Source organism: Chelonoidis abingdonii, chromosome 20 (assembly GCF_003597395.2).
Source record: "Chelonoidis abingdonii isolate Lonesome George chromosome 20, CheloAbing_2.0, whole genome shotgun sequence".
In the NCBI taxonomy this organism is placed as follows: domain Eukaryota; kingdom Metazoa; phylum Chordata; order Testudines; family Testudinidae; genus Chelonoidis; species Chelonoidis abingdonii.
The window spans coordinates 6,145,816-6,165,635 of record NC_133788.1 but is presented as its reverse complement, the minus strand read 5'-3'; the positions used below and the strand labels follow the sequence as shown (position 1 = coordinate 6,165,635).

Below are 19,820 nucleotides of genomic sequence, written 5' to 3'. Positions count from 1 at the left end.
CCAGCCCTTAGTTTTAAAAATTCTCTACAACTTTTTAATTTTACATAGAATCGTAGAACCTTAGGTTTAGAAGGGACTGCAAGGGTCATCCAGTCTAACCCTCTACCAAGATGCAGGATTTGTTGTGTCTAAACTATCCAAGACAGATGGCTATTCAGTCTCCTTTTGAAAATCGCCAGTGAAGGAACTTCCAGCAGTATGGTTCCATTTTGGTTTAGGTAGAGCCTGTCCTTCCTATATAGGTTCCTCCTTTCCCAAAAGGTTCCCCAGCTTGTAATAATCCTACAACCCTACTCCCTACACAGTCATCTCATCCATGCATTGAGACCTTGCAGTTCTGCCTCTTTTTCTGGCCCTGTACATGGAACTGAAAGTATTTCAGAGGTCCTGGACTTTAATCCCTTACCTAGCAGCCTAAATTTGGCTTCTGGGACCTCTTGCCTGCCTTTCCTTGTGTCACTGGTACCTACATGGACCACAACCACTAGCTGCTACCCAGCACTGCACATACATCTGTCTAGATGTCTCGTGAGCTCCGCAGCTTTTGCACCCAACAGGTAATTTAGTATGAGGATCTCCTGGTCATCACAAACCCAGCTATCTATATTTCTTCTTTGAGGAGTGTCCCTGTGGGTGCTCCACTTTAGGTGTCTTAATGCCCAGCGCTTGTAATCGGAGATTTGTGGTAGCAGTGAACGGTTGGACTGCACACACACCATTGCTTTTTTGTACCATTCCCGAGTGGTTACATAGCAGTGTGCAGCCAACGGTCCCTTAGTTCCTTCTCTACCATCTTTAGATTGAGTTGGAGCTATCAGCGGCACCCTCTCTTTCTTGTTAGATGGATTAGAGGTCGTTAGTATCAGAAGGGTAGCCGTGTTAGTCTGTATCAACAAAAACAACAAGGAGTCCGATGGCACCTTAAAGACTAACAGGTTTATTTGGGCATAAGCTTTTGTGGGTAAAAAACCCACTTTTTCAAATGCATGGAGTGAAAATTACCATAATTATTACTATAAAATTACCATATTACCAGAAATATTACCAGAAAATTACCATAATTGCCAGATGACCAAAAAAAAAAACAGTGTAAAGCCAACATTGCTGAAGGCCTCTTCATTACCAGCACGGTGCTACAGCCTCACCTGACTCAACAGACCTGGCCGGGAGATCCATTGCAACATTGGTGGTCATGCATCGTGCATCTTGGCTCCCCAGGCAAATCCGTGCATCTCCGGGTTCCCCAGGGAAGTCCAGTCAACAGTGGAAGACCTGCCCTTTGAAGGCTTGAAACTATTTGCAGACAAGACTCCCTCAAGGACTCCAGGGCCCCCCTAAAATCACTAGGAATTTTTGCACCTGCAAATAAAAAGAAGGAAGGCAGATATTACAGAGATTCCGTTCATGCTGCTATACACAACTGTATGGACAATATGACCAACGCCGCAAACAAAAACATTTCAGGCATTGGCAGATGCAAAATCAACCCTCGACGTCCCAAATATCCAGCTTGAGACAACAATTTTGAAGGTGTGGTTGAGGACTTGAGACCAGCACTCTCTCCAATGCTGGAAACAGAACCATTTGGAGATCAACTGCTACCATTCTACCAGGTCTAGAAGACCATCACCATAGACAAATGGGTTCTGGAAATAATTCAAAATGGTTATTCCATCCCCTTTATCTCTTTCCCACTCACCTGCTCTCCTTCCCCATCCTTCTTCAGGGACCCCTCTCATGAATACCTGTTGCAATAAGAAATAAACCACCTCATGCAACTAGGACCAGTAGAACTAGTACCAGCACAACACAAGGTGAAAGAGTTCTTTTCACATTATTTTCTAACACAGAAACCAGAGGGTGGCAACCCATTTTGGACTTAAGAAAACTAAACACATTTGTAAGAACTCAACATTTCAAATTGGTGACATTAACTATAATTCCAACATTAGAGAGAGGGGACTGGCTCTCAGTCTTGACACCCAGGATGTGTATTTTCACACTACTATCCATCATGCACACAGGAAATTCCTGAGGTTCACCCTAGGGAAGCAACACTTCCAGTACAAGGTATTACCTTCACACTCTCAGCCACTCCAAGGGTGTTCTCAAAAGTATTAGCAGTAGTAGCAGCACACTCTGCAGTCAGTCATAATATTTCCATATCTGGATGACTATCTCATTAGAGCACCACCCCAGCTCGAAGCATTAGGCGTCACTCAGAGCACAATAACCCTCTTTACAAACTTAGGTCTGCAGATAAACAGACAAAAGTCCACATTGACTCCCCTCCAGAAACTGGAATTTTTCAGAGCTCATCTTGACTGCGTTACAGCAATACTACCTCAACAACACTTTACCACGCTCATCAACTTAATTTCAGCGGTAAAGGACAGTCCGCAAATATCTGCCAGAACATGTCTCCATCAACTGGGACACATGGCAGCAACAGCATTTGTTGTTGAGCATGCCAGTCTTCACATGAGATGCCTATAATCCTGGCATTGAACAGTGTACATCCCACGCAGGCACAACCTAAACAGACCTCTCATGATGCCAGGCAAGGTAAAGGGGACACTCGACTGGTGGACAAATGTCTGCCCAGGAGTCCCATTCCTACCAAGAGCTCCAGTGATGACAGTCACCACGGATGCCTCTGTGATAAGATGAGAAGCACATTTACTAAACAATATTGTCGAGGGCTGGTGGTTCCATCAGAGTCCATACTACATATAAACCTGTTGGAACTCAGGGCAGTTCGCAATGCTTGCAACCACTTTCTATCTCTTATCAAAAACAAAAACATCAGGATACTTACAGACAATGTAGCATGCATATTCTATATAAACTGCCAAGGGGGTGCATGATCACAATCCCTATGCATAGAGGAAATACTGTACTGGAATTGGTGCATCAACAATAACATTCACATATCAACATCTTACCTTCCAGGGTGCCAAAATACGATAGTGGACATCCTAAGCAGAGACTTTGCACAGAATCCCAAATGGGAAATGGATCCTGGAATTCTACATATGATATTCAACCTATGGTGAATCCCTACCATAGACTATTTGCAACAATGCTGAACCCCAAATGTCCACGATATTGCTGCAATATGGGACTAGGACCCCCGCTCTCTGGGGGGCACTCTCCTTATCAAATGGGATGCACCACTAATGTATGCATTCCCACTGAGTCCATTCTTAAAATGGGTCATACATAAGATCAAGAGAGAGAAATCCAAGACAACCCGAATAGCGCCTACATGGCCCTCACAAAAATGGTTCTGGTACCTTCTACGAATGGCGACATGCCCACCTTCAGCCCTCCCTTAGTACCTCATTTTCTAACTCAGGACACAGGTCACATCTGCCATCCCAACCTCGCAGTTCTCTGCCTCAGGGCTTGGTTACTTCATGGCTGAGAAGGGTATTGCTCAACAGTTGCAATCCCACTACAAGAAGGACTTATGTCCACAAGTGGAAATAGTGCCAGGATAAAAACATCCTACCAACATCTTCCCCTATACCGAGGGTCTTGGACTACATACTTGAACTTAAAAAATCGGACCTTTCCACAAGTTCCATCAAGGAACACTTAGCAGTTATCACCTCTTTTCACAAAGTGGAGAGGAGCTCTGTATTTGCCCACTTGATGACTAAATGCTTTCTTACGGGCCTTGAGAACACGTACCCAACAGTGACAGCCCCCCCCCCGCCAATGCGTGACCTCAGCCTCATCTTATACGCACACTCATGGGTTAACCGTTTGAACCTTTTGTGATGTATTTGTTGCTACATTTATCAATAAAGGTGGCTTTCCTTATCGCCATTATGTCTGCCAAACGTGTGGGAGAACCAGGGGTGTTAATGGCACCCCCCCCATACGCAACTCTTTTTTAAGGACAAGGTCACCTTATGACCACATCCCACATTCTTACCCAAAGTCACCCCCCCATTTCACCTTAATCAACTTATCTACTGACTTGTATTTTTTCCAAAACTGCGTGCAGATGAAAGGGAAGAATCATTCCACACACTAGACTTTTGCAGAGTTCTTGCTTTCTACATTGACACAACAAAACCATTCAGAAAATCCCCAAGACTATTTGTCTCAATAATGGAGCAATCAAAGAGAGAAACTATCAAGATGGGTATCAGGAAGAATCTGTCTGTTTTATGAAAACTTTCATCTACCAATCCCAGCGGGCATCCGTACGCATTCAACTAGCGTACTTTCAAAATCAGTAGCCTTCCTCAGTAATGTACCTATCATTCACATTTGTAAAGCAGCAACTTGGGCATCAGCCCCTACATTCACAAAACACTATGCCATTGAACAACAATCTGCACTGGATACTTGCTTTGGACTCATGGTGCTGTCCACCATTGCTACAGCAACTCCGAAGCCCCTTCCTTCCACTGAGGGGCACTGCTTAACTGTCACCTAAAGTGGAGCACCCACAAGGACATTCCTCGAAGAAGAGAAGGTTACTCATCTTGTGCAGCAACTGAGGTTCTTCAAGATGGTTTTCCCTGTGGGTGCTCCACTACCCTCCTCCTTTATCCCCTCTACTGTGAAGTTTAAAATCAATTCTCTGAGGTAGAGAAGGAACTGAAGAATGGTTGGTTGTACACCACTATGTTACGACTCAGAATGGTGCAGGATGGCAGTGTTGCATGCACGGCCCAGCCAGGCACTATCACAAATCTCCAACTACAAGCACAATGTTTCAAGACATGTAAAGTGGAGCATGCAGAGAGACAACCATCTCGAAGAACATTAGTTATTGTATAAGGTGAGTAACCTTCTCTCCTGATAATCAAATCCCCGTCAGTATTACCTGTCTCTTCTAATAATTGCTCCCTGCTCTAGAGGGATATCCTCACTGTGAGAGGATACCATTACATAAGCTAGAAGGAGAGTCCCAACGATAGGATTGTTTCATTCTGCTCCAGCCTTAGGCACTCCTTACCTGAGATTTTCATCCTCCTTAACAATACAGAGGCTGTCAGATTAGGGCTGGGACCACTCTATTGTGTGCCTGAAAGTCTTGTCTATGTTCCTCTGTTTCCCTTAGCTCTTCCAGTTCAGCCAGTCTGGCCTCCAGAGCCTGTACTGTGTCTGTTGGAGTTCAAGAGCTGCTTGCACTGCATGCGCACACGTGTCACCTGCCCAGAAGGCAGATAACTGAACATGCCACATTCAGTGTAATAAACTAGATAGCCCCTAATCTGCTCCTGGATTTCTGCCTGCATTACTTTTACTCTTGCAGGGTTTTTTTTGTTTGTTTGTGTATTTTAGTTTTGTTTAGTTTGGGGGGGGAGGGGAAGCTATTGGTCTAAGTTTAGAGTGTGTTTTCTGGATGCATCTTCCTGTTGTTCTCCCTTGCAAAACTCCCGTTTGCTGCTTCTATTCACTAGCTGATCACTTAGGAGCTGGCTTTTCAAACTCCTGTTCTCTCTGAGTTAGCCCTGCCCCCTTGTCAAGGGATTCTAAAGGGGTTAGGGTTCAAAAAATAGCAGGCGAGAGGCTCATTAGTAGGCTGCTGGGCTCAGCACACAGCCCCCAAAACAGACCACAATATATTTGTCAGTCTACCAAACACATGGCAAGGAAGCAAGGAGACAAAAAAACAGAGAAACTCACCCAAGGGTAATGTAACCTCTCCTCCTTAACTTGAAGAACTCCCTCGCAAAACTCTCTTGTTCCTGTAAGTGCCATCCCCCACACGTGGTATTTCTGTAATTGCTTATTGACTTTTAGCCAGCACAGATTATAAAGAAGGTGCTTACTTCCTGGAGTGGGGTAATTCCATTGACTTCACTGGGACTACTCAAGTGAGCATAGGTGTGAACAGGGTTTGGGCCTAAATCATGACCCTTTACTGGTACTTTTTCACATCTGTGTAGCTTTGAATGAGTCAGGCATTTTAGTTTTTTTCTTTTAAAGTCTCAGGGTGCAAGCAGGAACATCTCTCATGGTCCTTAGTGGAACTGCACTTACTCATTCCAGTGCTGAATTGAGTTCTATATATTACTTAGTTCATTTTGTTTTCTTACATTTTAGTGATGAAAATATTTAGGGCAAAATTCTCTCCAGTCCAAGTGGCAAATACCAACTCTGCACATCCAAGAAAATGTCAGTGTTCAGATCTACTTTGCAGGTCTGAAGGAAGAATTTTCCCTTGGGTTTTCAAGAATACGATAGATTGATAGGGCAAAAGGGGATACCATGCCATGATATGATTTAATGAGCCTCAGTTGATTTTTTTTAAAATGTCTAAAAGTACTGTAATGTTTAGTCAAAAGCAGGTGGTTGGTTATGTGCATTTGTTACCATTTCAATTCTTCCATATTAGTTGGTCAAAATAGCTCTGACTTTTCCCTCTGTGTTCCCTACACCAAGATTCTGATCTCACTTATTCTGGTTTTATAATAGCAAAATTCCATTGACCTAATTTTACATAGTATAAGTTCGATCAATTTCAGCCTGTGGGCATTTGTCTTTCCAACTTGTTTATGGACAGTTTTTTTGCACCGGTAATATTTTTCTCCTTTCACCAATATTCCAAATAACGTAACTTCTTGGAGTGCTACATCTCTCCCTGGCAACATTAAAGTATTGCCAGCTTATGGGTCTTCTTTAAATATGATTTCTTTCCAGACCCTCTTTTTGTTGCAAAGCACACTTGTCTTGGTCCGTACCTTGCTTTCCTATTGTAAGCCTTAAGGCATAAAGAATTCTACCCTTAGATATGGGTGGAGTGAGAGTCTCCGTGCCAATGTCAGTTGCTGTAACAAAAATATGAAGGATTCCAGTTTGTCTATTAAATCTGATCTGTGTTAACACAGCAGTTAAACCCTAATTGCCATATTTTTCATCAGTTCTGAAGCTGGTGTGTGTTCAATTAGTGAAAGATTGAATCTGTACAGAGCCATATTAAAACTGCTTCTTTTTACATGAGCCACAATAATATATATGAACTATTTGTGTAAATTCATACTTGAACCCACAGTGGAACTTTATTTATCTCCACTCAGCAGAGAGCTAATTTGAGACTAGTTAATAAGGTGATATTATATTTTACAATTGATTTTTTCAGTCATGTTATAGAAACCATAGCTCTGCTTCCCAGCAAAATCCATTGATCCTTCTCAGCCTAAACATTTAAAGTTCAGTTTAACATTTAGGGAGTAAAAGGCCTCTGAAGAGACTCGTATCCATTGATTTTGTGTCAGAGATGAAGAGCTAAAGTTTAAAACACACTGAGCCTACAGGGTAAAGAGAGCCTTGTATTCTTGTAGCCACATGCTGCTGTGTAAACTCATTCTTTGCCTATTGTTTTTCTGTAGAGGTTACAATAAAAGCACTTAAAGAGAAAATCAGAGAATATGAACAGACCCTGAAGAACCAAGCAGAGAATATAGCTCTTGAAAAAGAACAAAAATTACAAAATGACTTTGCAGAGAAGGAGAGGTGAGTGTTTGTGCGTGTAGGTGTTGTATGGAGGGAAGGAAATCATATTTTTCTGCTTTATCTTCCCAGCTAGAGTCCTTCCTTCAGTTCATTGAGACAGCTCATACATTGAATCATTCTAGTGATTTGTTTGACACAGAATCATTTGATACTCAGCTTTACACAGAAAGACAATTGTGCAAGTGAATAAGTGAAACAAGGACAGATTGTTACTTCACTGCACTGATGTATTTGGGATGTTACTTTCAGAAGAGTGCAAACCTACTTTTATTCTTCATTAGTTGGATTGTCCTTTGTGACGCTAATCTTTCTCCATTAGCTTACAGTGTAATTCAGTCAGTCTTGTGTGTCATAGTACCATTGTACATCAGTTCAACACAGAGCATTTTAAGAGGAAATATTGTACCCAGCAATATGGATACCTACTTGCATGGTAACAGGAATCTGGTAGTGAGGCAGAGCTCTGTGGCTCTCACTCAGAACTTAATTTTGAAAAGAGTTTGCATTCTCCTATATGTCAAAATAATATGTAATTAATTTCTCACTTATTTGATTTCTTTTAATGCAGACTTGGAAGCATTTCTTATTTTTCAAAAGCTATCAAAATCTAACTACAAACCTTTTCTATAATTTAGATCAGCTGTCACGGAAGTTAAGACTGTGCATTATGGAAAGGGGAGTGTTAACAGATGGTGGTTCAGTGATGAACCCTCAACTTAGGTACCCCTCCCTTAGTCCAACAGTGGCTGGATCTGGGAATCTTCAGTACATACTTCAAGGCATACCATTTTCCTAGGCTGCTTGTGTGGGTGGTTGGATTGATCATTTAGATTAAGGTATGAGTGGGAAGAAGCTACATGTGAACTGGGGGATACTTTTTTAAATCAATATTTGATAGTTACTTTTTGTTGTATAATAGGACCAAAGTTTCTTGTTTCTAACAAATCCAGTTTACATACGTATATATAAAAAAATAAAATTAAAGTAATGACAGTTCAGTGGAAGGTAAATTACAGAAAAGGCTGTGTGTTAAAGAGGTGCTTTTTGACTACAAAACACAACCTAAAATTATATAGTTTAATATGGAGGGAAAAAAACTTTGACTTGAGTTTCTTGCCATAGATACTTGTTAACAAGTTTGATAGAAAAGAAAATGTATTGTCTGGTTCAAAATTACTGTATCAGAGAATACATAAACATACAAAGTAATACTCAAGATTTGTGACAGTTAGAAAGTTTTGGTTGATTTTTGTCTGAATAGGACTTTTTTTTAAATATGTTTCCCAGGGAGACAGTTAGGATATTGGGCGCTTTATGGACTATCAGTACTATTTAAAATCTGCAGAATAGCTAAAAGTCTCCAGAAGGATGTCACAGCAACTCTATGCATAGTGTAGGCTTTATAAGCTGGCCTGTAGCAAAGAGTCTGGTGACTGGATGGCCAAGTTACATGAAAGCGTGTGCTGTAACTGATACAAATAAGGGAATGTTGCTTATGGACATAAGAAATGTGAGCATATTGAAAGCTCTGATCCTGTTATATAGGAAATGTGTATAGTTTTTTTTAGGGGGTGGTTAATACTGTTGTTGCATCTAGAATCCATTGCAGTTATGATGAAACATCTGTCAGATCTATTGAGGATATCATTTATAGCAACAAATTCCTTCATTATGATTGAAAAATGGCAATGTATCATTCTTCTTGTGCTAATTTTGTACAACAGTGGGTGCGTGGTGACAATTTTCTTAATGTATGTGGTATTTCCAAAACAAATTATGCTATGGAAAACCTTCCACTAAAGATATCACGTAGATAGCAGTCAACTCTTTTATTATGTTAACAGCTTAAATTTTGAAATAGCTACACTGTTAACATGTTAATAACCAGGATTCCAAAATATGCACAGCATTCCATGAGAAGTGTCTAGTGGTTCCCATTGTGGTATCTTGTAGTATACATGGTGGTGGTATTTGCCTGATTACAGTTGAGCTGGTTAATCTCTGTCTCTCTCAAAATTGCAAAATACAATTAAGTTGGTAAACAAGATCACCAGCTCCATTTTCATCTCTCCTTTTTCCTTTTTCAGAAAGTTGCAAGAAACACAGATGTCGACAACCTCGAAGCTGGAGGAGGCCGAACACAAAGTTCAAGCTTTACAAACAGGTTTGGCATTGCTGTTATGATCTATACCAATGGTCAGGCTGGTGGTAGGATAAATACAATGAAATGAAATCCGGACTGAGCTTGAATCAGATCTTGCAAGTCTACGTTAGGACTCAGGGGAAGATCCAGCAATGCTTAAAAATTGCCCTGCAAATCAAAGCTTCTGTTGGGCTTCTTAGGCTGGGGGCCTCAGGCATTGGTGGCATCTTGATCTCTCCCCTGTTCTCTGCCTGTGGCATACTGCAGTTTTTAGTCTCCTGAAGACTGAAATGCTGTTGTCTAATCCAAATTATTGGGCTCAGTATAGCGGTAACTGGGTGAAATTTAATGGCCTGGGCCAGATCAATCTACATGATCTAATAGTCCCTTCAGGCCTTAAACTCTGTATCTATCAAATAAATGCATACTTGTGCTATAGCCAACTACTGGTGGCCGTAGTGGGTAAAACCTTTATAGTATAGGAGATACGTCATTGGAATGTTCCTGCAACTAAAACAGGCCAAAGAGCTGCTGACTATATCCATGTTTGCCTTTCCACATTGATTTGTGCTCTGGTCTCTCACATCCCTAATCTGTACTATATGTAATGGTCAGAATTCAATGTAAATCTTATTTCTGCTTCACATCAAGCAACCTGCTGTTTACTTTGCTATTCATCCTTGCACAGTTGTGTTTGCCAATCCACCTAAGGTAAGGCCCATTGGATTCCTTTTTCCTTGTGAACATAAGACCTTTAAATTTGACTCGATGGACTGATTGGAATAAATATTTTAGTTGAAGGAGCAATGTGAAATGAATAATGTCTAGCTACATTAAGCAGAATGGTAACTGGAAACTTTTACAATTCAAAAGAAACATTAAAAAATACAGAAAAATAACTCTTAAAACCTTTTAATCATCTAAGTCATTATTTGTTTGGTCAGGTAGAATACTTAATGCACAATGATTTTTTTGACAGGAAACAGTTTATAGTGGAATAAAAAATTGCGTAGCCTTTTTACATTGCACAAAGAACTGGTCTGTTACAGTACCAGTAATGTTTCAATGTTTTATGCCTTCTAGCCTTGGAAAAAACTCGGACAGAATTATTTGACCTTAAAACAAAATATGATGAAGAAACTACTGCAAAGTAAGATTTCACTATATTCTTCTTACGTATCTTCTTTTAGTATCCCACCTTCCTAATTTTGCATGTTATAACTGGAAAGAAGGATGAGATGGAGGTGGTTTTGATGGAGAAATAAGTAGGAAAACATAGGCATAATTGAATATCCTGTACTGAGACTGATTACACTAGTGTGTCTTCCACAGAGTCCATAGTTCCTCTCCTGTCTTGGGTGGGCAGGGCAGGAGGTGGTGCAACAGGGCAGAGAGTGGGTGGAGCCTTGATTCTGTCCCAACTAACAAACCAGCGTGCTACAGGAACAAAAATTGTGTTGCATAAGGACCTTGGACAATTTATGCCCTCCGTGGAGCAGTAGGGAGATCAAGAAGAAGATTGACTCTCCAAGTCACAATCTCCCCTCCTGTGCGACTCCAGGGCAACAAAACATTACCTCTTATGCTGGGCCATAGCTTATTGCAATAATCTCTAGTCCTTTGTAATAAGAGGAATGTGGTGGTCATGTTTTTGCCTATAAGATGTTGGTAGGTAGAGATCTGTCTGTAGTAGTAGTCTGTAGTAGAGGCCTGCTGGCAACCGTTCTTCAGTTGTCTAAATCTGCATCAAAGTTTAGTTCTTTAGGGACTAATGTTGCAAGTTCTGAGATTCAAGCTACAGTGCTTGAAACTTGTGCCTAGGCCCTTAATTGTTAAGGTTCAGTGTTTACTATAGAAACAATTTTTATCCCCTGCTTACATGGACTCTGTTAATTAAATTTTAAATGCATTTTTAAAATTCTCTTGTTTGAAACACCTCACTCAGAATTTGGATGTATTTTGTTTTCTTACTGATTGCATTCTTATCAGTGTGTATCAGCTGGAACTGTGTTTCTAATGGAGCTAGAAATTAGCATAGATTTTGCTTATCCTTTTCCATGGGTTGGTATCATTGATGACACTAGCTCTGTTATTAAAAATTTCTATTACAGTGGATGCACAAGCCTCTGTCATGGATGAGGACACACAAACATGTAAACTCTTGTTTTTTGTATAAATATTTCACTGGCAAAATGGTGGATTTCTTCTTTTCAAAAAGTGGGATTTCCTTCCGCTGTAATTATTTTAAGGTGGGAAAAATTTTACTTTAAACTATTTGGTAAACTGTCTAGTGTATTTTTTTCCTTCTGAGATAGTTATATACAGAATATTTGGAGTTAGTCTCGCCTATGATCCTTGCTAGCTATACCTATAGTTAAGTAGAACCAACAAGTAGCACATCAGATAACATTTTCATTGTGTTCTGTAATGCAATGATTTTGTGGCCGGAGTCAAGAATATAGGCTGGTATCTCTTTTGTCCTCTATATAAGGTTGCTTTTCTAAAACCTTAGTTTAATCTGACATCAACAGAAATGTTCTTATGATTGTTTTACAAAACTATTTACACAGAAAGTAAAAAACAGTCTCCTTCAGTGTTTGCAACCCAAATTTTGCAGCTTGCATGAAAACATGAAAGAGGAACCGACTATAAATGAAAGTTAAACTAATAGTGTATTTTCATTGTCCGAGTTGAGAGAAACATGAAAAATAAACAAACAGCAAAAAGGGTGAAAGGGAAATAAATTTTTTTAAATTCTTTTGGTTTAAATAATCTGAACTGCTAATAGCTTTGATAGATTGTTATCTTTGACATGTATTTAAAAAAAAAAAGTGGTTCTGGTCCTCTGTGATTTGATGCAGATGAATTGAAATGCTTACAGACAAGGAAGTCAACTTTTTTTTTGTTTTTTTTTTTTAAGTTAATACTGGTTGTATGACTTTCAGTTGTGGAATGCAGATATTGGTGGTAATTGTCTGAAATGTCAAAAGTATCTGAATATTATAAAAAAGAGAAAAGCACAGCAGGATAAGTTAAGCATTAGGTATCTCAGCAGGCTTGGATTTTTCCACAGCAACTGTTTAGAATAAATATGTATCTGAAACTTAACGAGTAAAAATTGCTTGTTTATCTTGTGGTGGTTTTCTAAATTTTCTAGTACAATGTGGTATGTGCAAAGCAAAGCACAACCGAAACCATGTTCTTGACCATTTGCTAGCAGTGCAGCTTAGAATGAGATCAGTTTCTGAAATTAAAACCTTTAATAGTATTAAATCCTTTTGTCACATGTTGCATAAAGATTTCCCCTTCTCACTAATGAGCAGATAGACCACTTAATATTCTTCTTCTGGGAGACTTGTCATCTGAGCACCCTTCTCCCGCCTTCTTTTATTGGACAGATATCTCATGTCTAGGGCACTGAAGGTGTTAATGACGAAAATAAGTTTATGATGTGCAGTCATTGCAGTGTGTCAGCTGGAATATCAGAAGCTGAATTTGACAAGATGGCAGCAGTAAAGTTTTCCATGTGTAGGCTTGAAGTAAAATGTAATTAGCCTTTATGCACAGAACAAGGATCCATTGATGAATACAGCTGGTCTTTGTTTTCTTCTTTCATTGAGTGTGGGAGGTAAAAGTGTTCTTCTTCATGTTTATTAATGCAAGATTCCTTAGACAAATGGCAAGCACAGTTTAATATTTGTTGGAACACAGAGAGTCTTGCCAAAACAGTTGTGTAAGAGGATTTCAAGGTTTTCAGATTATAATCATGTCTGGGTTAAATAAATGAATGATTGCTCTGCCTTTTTCAATTAAAGAGGCACATCCTCTCTTGAAGCCTAATACTGATTTTGTTTGCGGTCTCACACATTTCTATCAGCAAACCTGGATTTAACCAACATTAATGAGTTTGATCTGGAGATTCTATCAAAGCTGGAACAGAAAAAGCAAACTTGGATCTTGAGTTATTGTCCAATTAAAGAAAAGCTCTTTTCCTAGTGAAAACAGACTGTTTGTCTGTGTAGGAAAAGAAATGCTCTACATGTTTTTCCTTGTGTTTTTCTCCAGAACACACATTCTACTCAAATCCTCTTTCGCTTCTGTTTTGGTGCTGCACACTTCAACAAGTGTTTCAGATTCCTAACCGACTTGTTAATGCTCTGTCAGCCAAAATGCTGGAATTCTGTTTTAAGTGAACTCCAGAGCCTCCTCTTTGCTCTTACCCCTTCCCCCACAACGTACACGAATTGTAACTGGGAAAGGACCTTCAATTGTAACAAGCCTACTGTGTGTGCTACTTTACTGTTAACATGTGGGTTGAGGTGCCTTTGATGAAAGAAAGTATCCCTGAAATACCACACTCCTGGTAACTGGTGACTTTTCTTGGGATCTTTAGATTTTGTAATAATCTGTAAGGGAGTATTTACTGAAAATTCAATGCAGAAGAAAGTTTTGACATTTATATCAGGGATAGACTTGAAGTAAATACTTCTAGTGATAATGGGCAACACAGTATGGGGAGGAGGCGAGCAGCCCTCGGTGGTGAAAGAACAGGTTAAGGACTATTTAGAAAAGCTGGACATGCACAAGTCTGTGGGTCCATATCTAATGCATCCGAGAGTGCTGAGGGAATTGGCTGATGTGATTGCAGAGCCATTGGCTATTATCTCTGAAAATTCGTAGCAATTAGGGGAGGTCTCGGACGATTGGAAAAAAAGCAGATGTAGTGGCCATCTTTAAAAAAGGGAAGAAGGAGAACCTGGGGAACTACAGACCGGTCAGCCTCATCTCAGTCCCTGGAAAAATGTTAGATGAAGTCCTCAAGGAATCCATTTTGAAGGAGAGGAAGGTGATCAGGAACAGTCCATGTGAATTCACCAAGGGCAAGTCATACTTCACCAACCTTATTGCCTTCTATGATGAGATAACTGGCTCTGTGGGTATGGGGAAAGCAGTGGACGTGATATATCTTTAGCAAAGCTTTCAATACAGTCTCCCGCAGTATTCTTGCCAGCAAGTTAAAAAAGTATGGATTGGATGAATGGACTATAAGATGGATAGAAATCTGGCTAGTTGTTGGGCTCAGTGGGTAGTGATCAATAGCTCAATGTCTAGTTGGCAGCCGGTATCAAGCAGCGTGCCCCAAGGGTCGGTCCTGGGGCTGGTTTTGTTCAACATCTTTATTAATTATCTGGATGATGGGATAGATTGCACCCTCAGCAAGTTCGTGGATGACACTAAGCTGGGGGGAGAGGTAGATATGCTGGAGGGTAGAGATAGGGTCCAGAGTGACCTAGACAAATTGGAGGATTGGGCCAAAAGAAATCTGACAAGGTTCAACAAGGCCAAGTGCAGAGTCCTGCACTTAAGACGGAAGAATCCCATGCACTGCTACAGGCTGGAGTCCGAGTGGCTAAGCAGCAGTTCTGCAGAAAAGGACTGGGCATTACAGTGGATGAGAAGCTAGATATGATTCAGCAGTGTGCTCTTGTTGCCAAGAAGGCTACCAGCATATTGGGCTGCATTAGTAGGAACATTGCGGACAGATGAGGGAAGTGATTATTCCCCTCTATTTGGCACTGGTGAAGCCACATGTGGAGTTTTGCATCCAGTTTTGGGCCCCCCACTACAGAAGGGATGTGGACAAATTGGAGAGAATCCAGCAGAAGGCAACAAAAATGATCAGGAGGCTGGGGCACATGACTTACGAGGAGAGGCTGAGGGAACTGGGCTTGTTTAATCTGCAGAAGAGAAGAGTGAGGGAGGATTAATAGTGGCCTTCAACTACCTGAAGGGGGGTTCCAAGGAGGATGTAGCTAGGCTGTTCTCAGTGGTACCAGATGACAGAACAAGGAGTAATGGTCTCAAGTTGCAGTGGGGGAGGTCTAGGGTGGATATTAGGAAACACTATTTCACTAGGAGGGTGGTGAATAGGGTGACCAAATGTCCTGATATTTAGGTGTCTTTCCTGCATCCCGACTGATCTTTGGTCGGGACACAATTTGTCCTGATATTTCGTTCTGCCAGCAGCACTTGCCTTTTTTTTCTTTTTTTTTTTTTCTCTGCTGGTGGACATCCCCCCGCCCCCCAGTGTGTCCCAATATTTTCTCTCTCTCATCTGGTCACCCTAGTGGTGAAGCACTGGAATGGATTCCCTAGGGCGGTGGTGGAATCTCCATCCTTAGAGGTTTTTAAGACCTGGCTTGACAAAGCCCTGGCTGGGATGATTTAACTGGTGTTGGTCCTACTTTGAGGAGGGGATTGGACTAGATGACCTCCTGAGGTCTCTTCCAATCCTAATGATTTTATGATATGTAACAATAATCCTCCCTTCTCATCTCTTAAAAAGTAGAACAATCTTCATTTTATAGGTTTGAATTATTTTATTATAATTACAGCTGAGGGCGCTGCAGGTGGGTGAATAGGTATATCAGCATTAAGACTATATCAGCACCATGTTACAAATTACCCTACAGTGTAGATTCAGATTACTTTTTTTTTAATCTTGAATTACTTTTTCATGTACAGAGCACAGTTGATAAAAGGACACTCTGATCCAGTAGACTCTTGATTTAAGATTTCTGAATGATAGCTTTCCAGTCTTTATAGGCCTGAATCTGAAAACTTTACTCACATGAGTAAATCTGACTTGCAGTAAAAAACATTTATTTCAATAATAATTATTTATCAATAACACTTAGGAGGCCCATTTTGGTAGGCACTGTGCAAATGTCTCTGCCTTAACAAGCTTAAAATGTAAGTTAATGACAACATAGAACAAGTGGATGAAGCCAGTAAATAAGTATATAGGGATAAAATATTATTAGTACAAGTATATTTTCTGTGTTCACTAGCTGTGTGTGCTGTAGCTCACCCATTGCCTAGCAATCACAAACTGGCAGTGTTGTGCAGGCATTGTGGCAGATGGGATTTTAAGAGTAAATCGGAAGGAGGATAAAGTAGTAGTGACTTTACATATAAGTAAAGGTTGCAAGCCTGGGCTCTTAGACAGAAAGCAGCTTTCCACTTTCCGTCCTTGGGAATTATCCTTCCCCAATGTGGTGTTAATGGACTGGGGTTCAAATATTATATAATAGGGGCAAAATTCTCTCATTTATGCTGGTTTGAATCCAGATTAGCTTTGTTGACTTTGGCAGAGGGGTTCCTAATTTACAATGAAAACAGAATTGGGCCTAAGTAGTTAGTTTTACACCCTTTTAAAAAAAGGAATTTTTCTCCTTTAAGTACTAGGTTTGTACCGATATTTCATTTCTCAAATGTTTGTCATGTTCCAGTTTGTTGGTGCTGGAAGCCAGACTGAATTAAAAAACAGAAGTCTTGCTCCAACATTACATAATTATTTTGATAGATGTTCTTAAATGTTGCTTCTCCTCATTGAACATGAAACACTGTGATTAGTATGGCTGTGTTGTACGTGACATAAAATAGTTTCTCTTTGCTGTGCTTTTTAGCTCTTAAAGTTTCCTACATCCTGTCCTCCTGCTGACTCATTAACTTCTAATGCCTGTCTCTGGAACTATTTCCCTAGTTAAAATGATTTCCCTAAAAATGAAAGATAAGAAGTTTCATAAGCGGTGTATGCTCTAGCCTTTTTGCTGTAAAATTTCCTACAGTTGCCAGCACTGGTGCAACCTCAACAGTGATCATAATGGGAGGAAATACAAGAGAGGAAAAGGCTAGCATAGGTAAGACCATACAGTCTTGAAGGGAAGAATTTAAAGAAAAAAGAACACCACTGCATTAAATCTCACTGGACTCTAAATGGTTTTTGGAATTTGAGAGAGGGAGATTTATGAAAGGTTTAAACCATGCTTCATGCAAAACTTACACTAAGGTTTACAAGACCTAGTTGATAATATTTTGCTTAATGCACCAAACACTAGTGGTAGGTGAAAATATTTTGGAGGTTCTGGTCAGACATTCTGCAGTTGATCAGACCTTCTGGTTCTGTGAAATTGGGCTGAAAGTCCAAATTGGCCGTTTTTCAAGAAGTTTGTTCTAAACTTACTGCTTCCAGTTAGGCCAATAGAAACATTACAAGGCTATTTGCTGCCTCACCTGTAATGGAGTTCTTCTCTGGATTACAGTATTACTACTGAATGCGAACCCACCTTTATATAGCACTCTGAGAGCCTAGTATAAATGTTGTCATTAGCCTCTGCTTTTGAATGGGGAAATTGAGGCCTACAGAGATTAAGTGATACGCATAATGCCAAAAAGTCTGCTCCTGGCTGGAGTTTTGAAGTGGGGGAATGGGAAGGAGGGAGATAACATAATGGGACAAGTTTTCAGAACTTTTAAACATCTACACTGTGTGCATTTTTGATAAATCTAAATAAAGAGAATGTAATATTTGAAAGTGACTATTGAAGTCAAGCTGTTTGGACTCTGTTAAATTCTTGTGGCTAGTTTAATGTATGTACTGTTTTGATAGTGTAGACTTGAGCTAACTCTTGCAAGAGTTTCTTAAATATTGCCGTTGAAAATAATCAGTTCTATTTTCTGGCATAATGTAAAAGGCAGTGTGTTTTTAGCAGTTTAGAAAAAAAATCAGATATTCAAGCACACCCCTGGTTGTTATCCTAGTTCATTTGCTTTATCCTGACATTGTATAGAGGCCTTCAGATGGAAAATCCTGTACAAGTACAAAGTATTAAACATAGCATGAATGGTAAGATCATGCAACTATCGCTCTTCCTGAGCAAGGCTGCCACTGATAAAGTTTGCTGATGACATAACAGTTGGGTACTTGGTAAATAATAATGATGGCAGGTCATTGATAAAGTGATCAGGATTGCTTGGTAAGCTGGACTGTGCATTTTAATATGAGTAAATGTAAATGCATACGTCTAGGAACAGAGAATGCTTATGCAATGGGAGACTATCTTGGGAAGCAGCAACTCTGAAAAATATTTTGGGGAAGGGGAAGGTGGATAATCAGCTGAACATGAGCTCTCAATGCGACGCTGTGTCCGAAAGGGATCATTGTAATCCTTGGATGCATAAACAAGGAAACCTTGAGAAGGATTAGAGAGGTTATTTTACTTCTGTATTTGGCTCTGGTGCAACTGCTGCTAGGAATACTGTGTCCAGTTCTGATGTCCATAGTTCAAGAAGGATATTGATAAATTGGAGAGGGGTCAGAGAATAATCATGAAAATGATTAAAGGATTAGAAAACATACCCTATCATAATAAGAGCTTAATATGTTTAGTTTTACAAAGAGAAGGTTAAAGGGTGAGTTGATTACATTCTATAAGTACCTACATGAGGAATAAATATTTAATAATGGGCTCTTCAATCTAGCAGTGAAAGGTATAACGTGATCCACTGAACTAGGATAACGACCAGAGGTGTGCTTGAATGTCTGTGTTTTTTTTTCTAAACTGCTAAAAACACACTGCCTTTTACATTATACCGGAAAATAGAACTGATTATTTTCAACGGAAATATTTAAGAAGCTCCTGCAAGAGTTAGCTCAGGTCTACACTATCAAAGCTAAACAAATTCTGACTGAAAATAAGGTGTACATTTTGAACCCTGAGAGTCGTAAGCCATTGGAACAATTTATCAGTGGTCATGGTGGAGTCTCCATCACTGATAAATTTTTAAATCAAGTTGGGATGGTTTTTTCCCCAAAAAATCTGCTCTGGGAATTATTTTGTGGAAATTCTTTGGCTTGAGTTAGAGAAGTTAGACTGCATTATCGCAGTGGTCCCTTCTGGCCTTGGTATCTCTTCCTATGCATGAATAACCCATGGAAGAAGCTAGTTTCCATTTCCTTAATCCATGGCTCTTGGGGAATTCACAGGAGACAAGTGTCATCTGCACAATCTTGTCCTGTGCTATCTGTTCCAACTGCACAGACGCCATGCTTCTGCAGGCCTATCCCAACTGCAACTGCCCCTGATTAGAAGAGAAGCAGAACAATTTAATGCAGTCTATTAACTGGTACAAGTTTCTCCAGTAGGTCTGGGGGAAAGGATACCCCCGAGTTCTTCTTTGAGAGATGTCCCTGTGGGTGCTCCACTCTAGGTGTCGGAGCACCCCTGCGCCTTTGATCGGATATTTTTTACAGCAGTACTCCTACCGGCCACACATGCTTAGAACCTGTCACTCACTGCACTTTGAGTAATTACAGAGACATGCGCGGCAGTACCTCAGTCCTTCTCTACGC

The 19,820-nt window shown here is 40.2% G+C and overlaps 1 protein-coding gene across 6 annotated transcripts in view; it reads left to right on the top strand.

Annotated features, from left to right (window-relative positions):
• The window catches only part of CUX1 (cut like homeobox 1), a 441,436-nt gene that overhangs the window by 209,764 nt on the left and 211,852 nt on the right, over positions 1-19,820 (top strand). For all 6 annotated transcript variants that reach the window (XM_075074026.1, XM_075074022.1, XM_075074024.1 and 3 more), the window contains exons 6-8: positions 7,359-7,482; positions 9,570-9,646; positions 10,709-10,775. In XM_075074026.1, the coding sequence (XP_074930127.1) occupies positions 7,359-7,482; positions 9,570-9,646; positions 10,709-10,775 (268 nt within the window). The remainder of the gene's footprint in view (positions 1-7,358; positions 7,483-9,569; positions 9,647-10,708; positions 10,776-19,820) is intronic.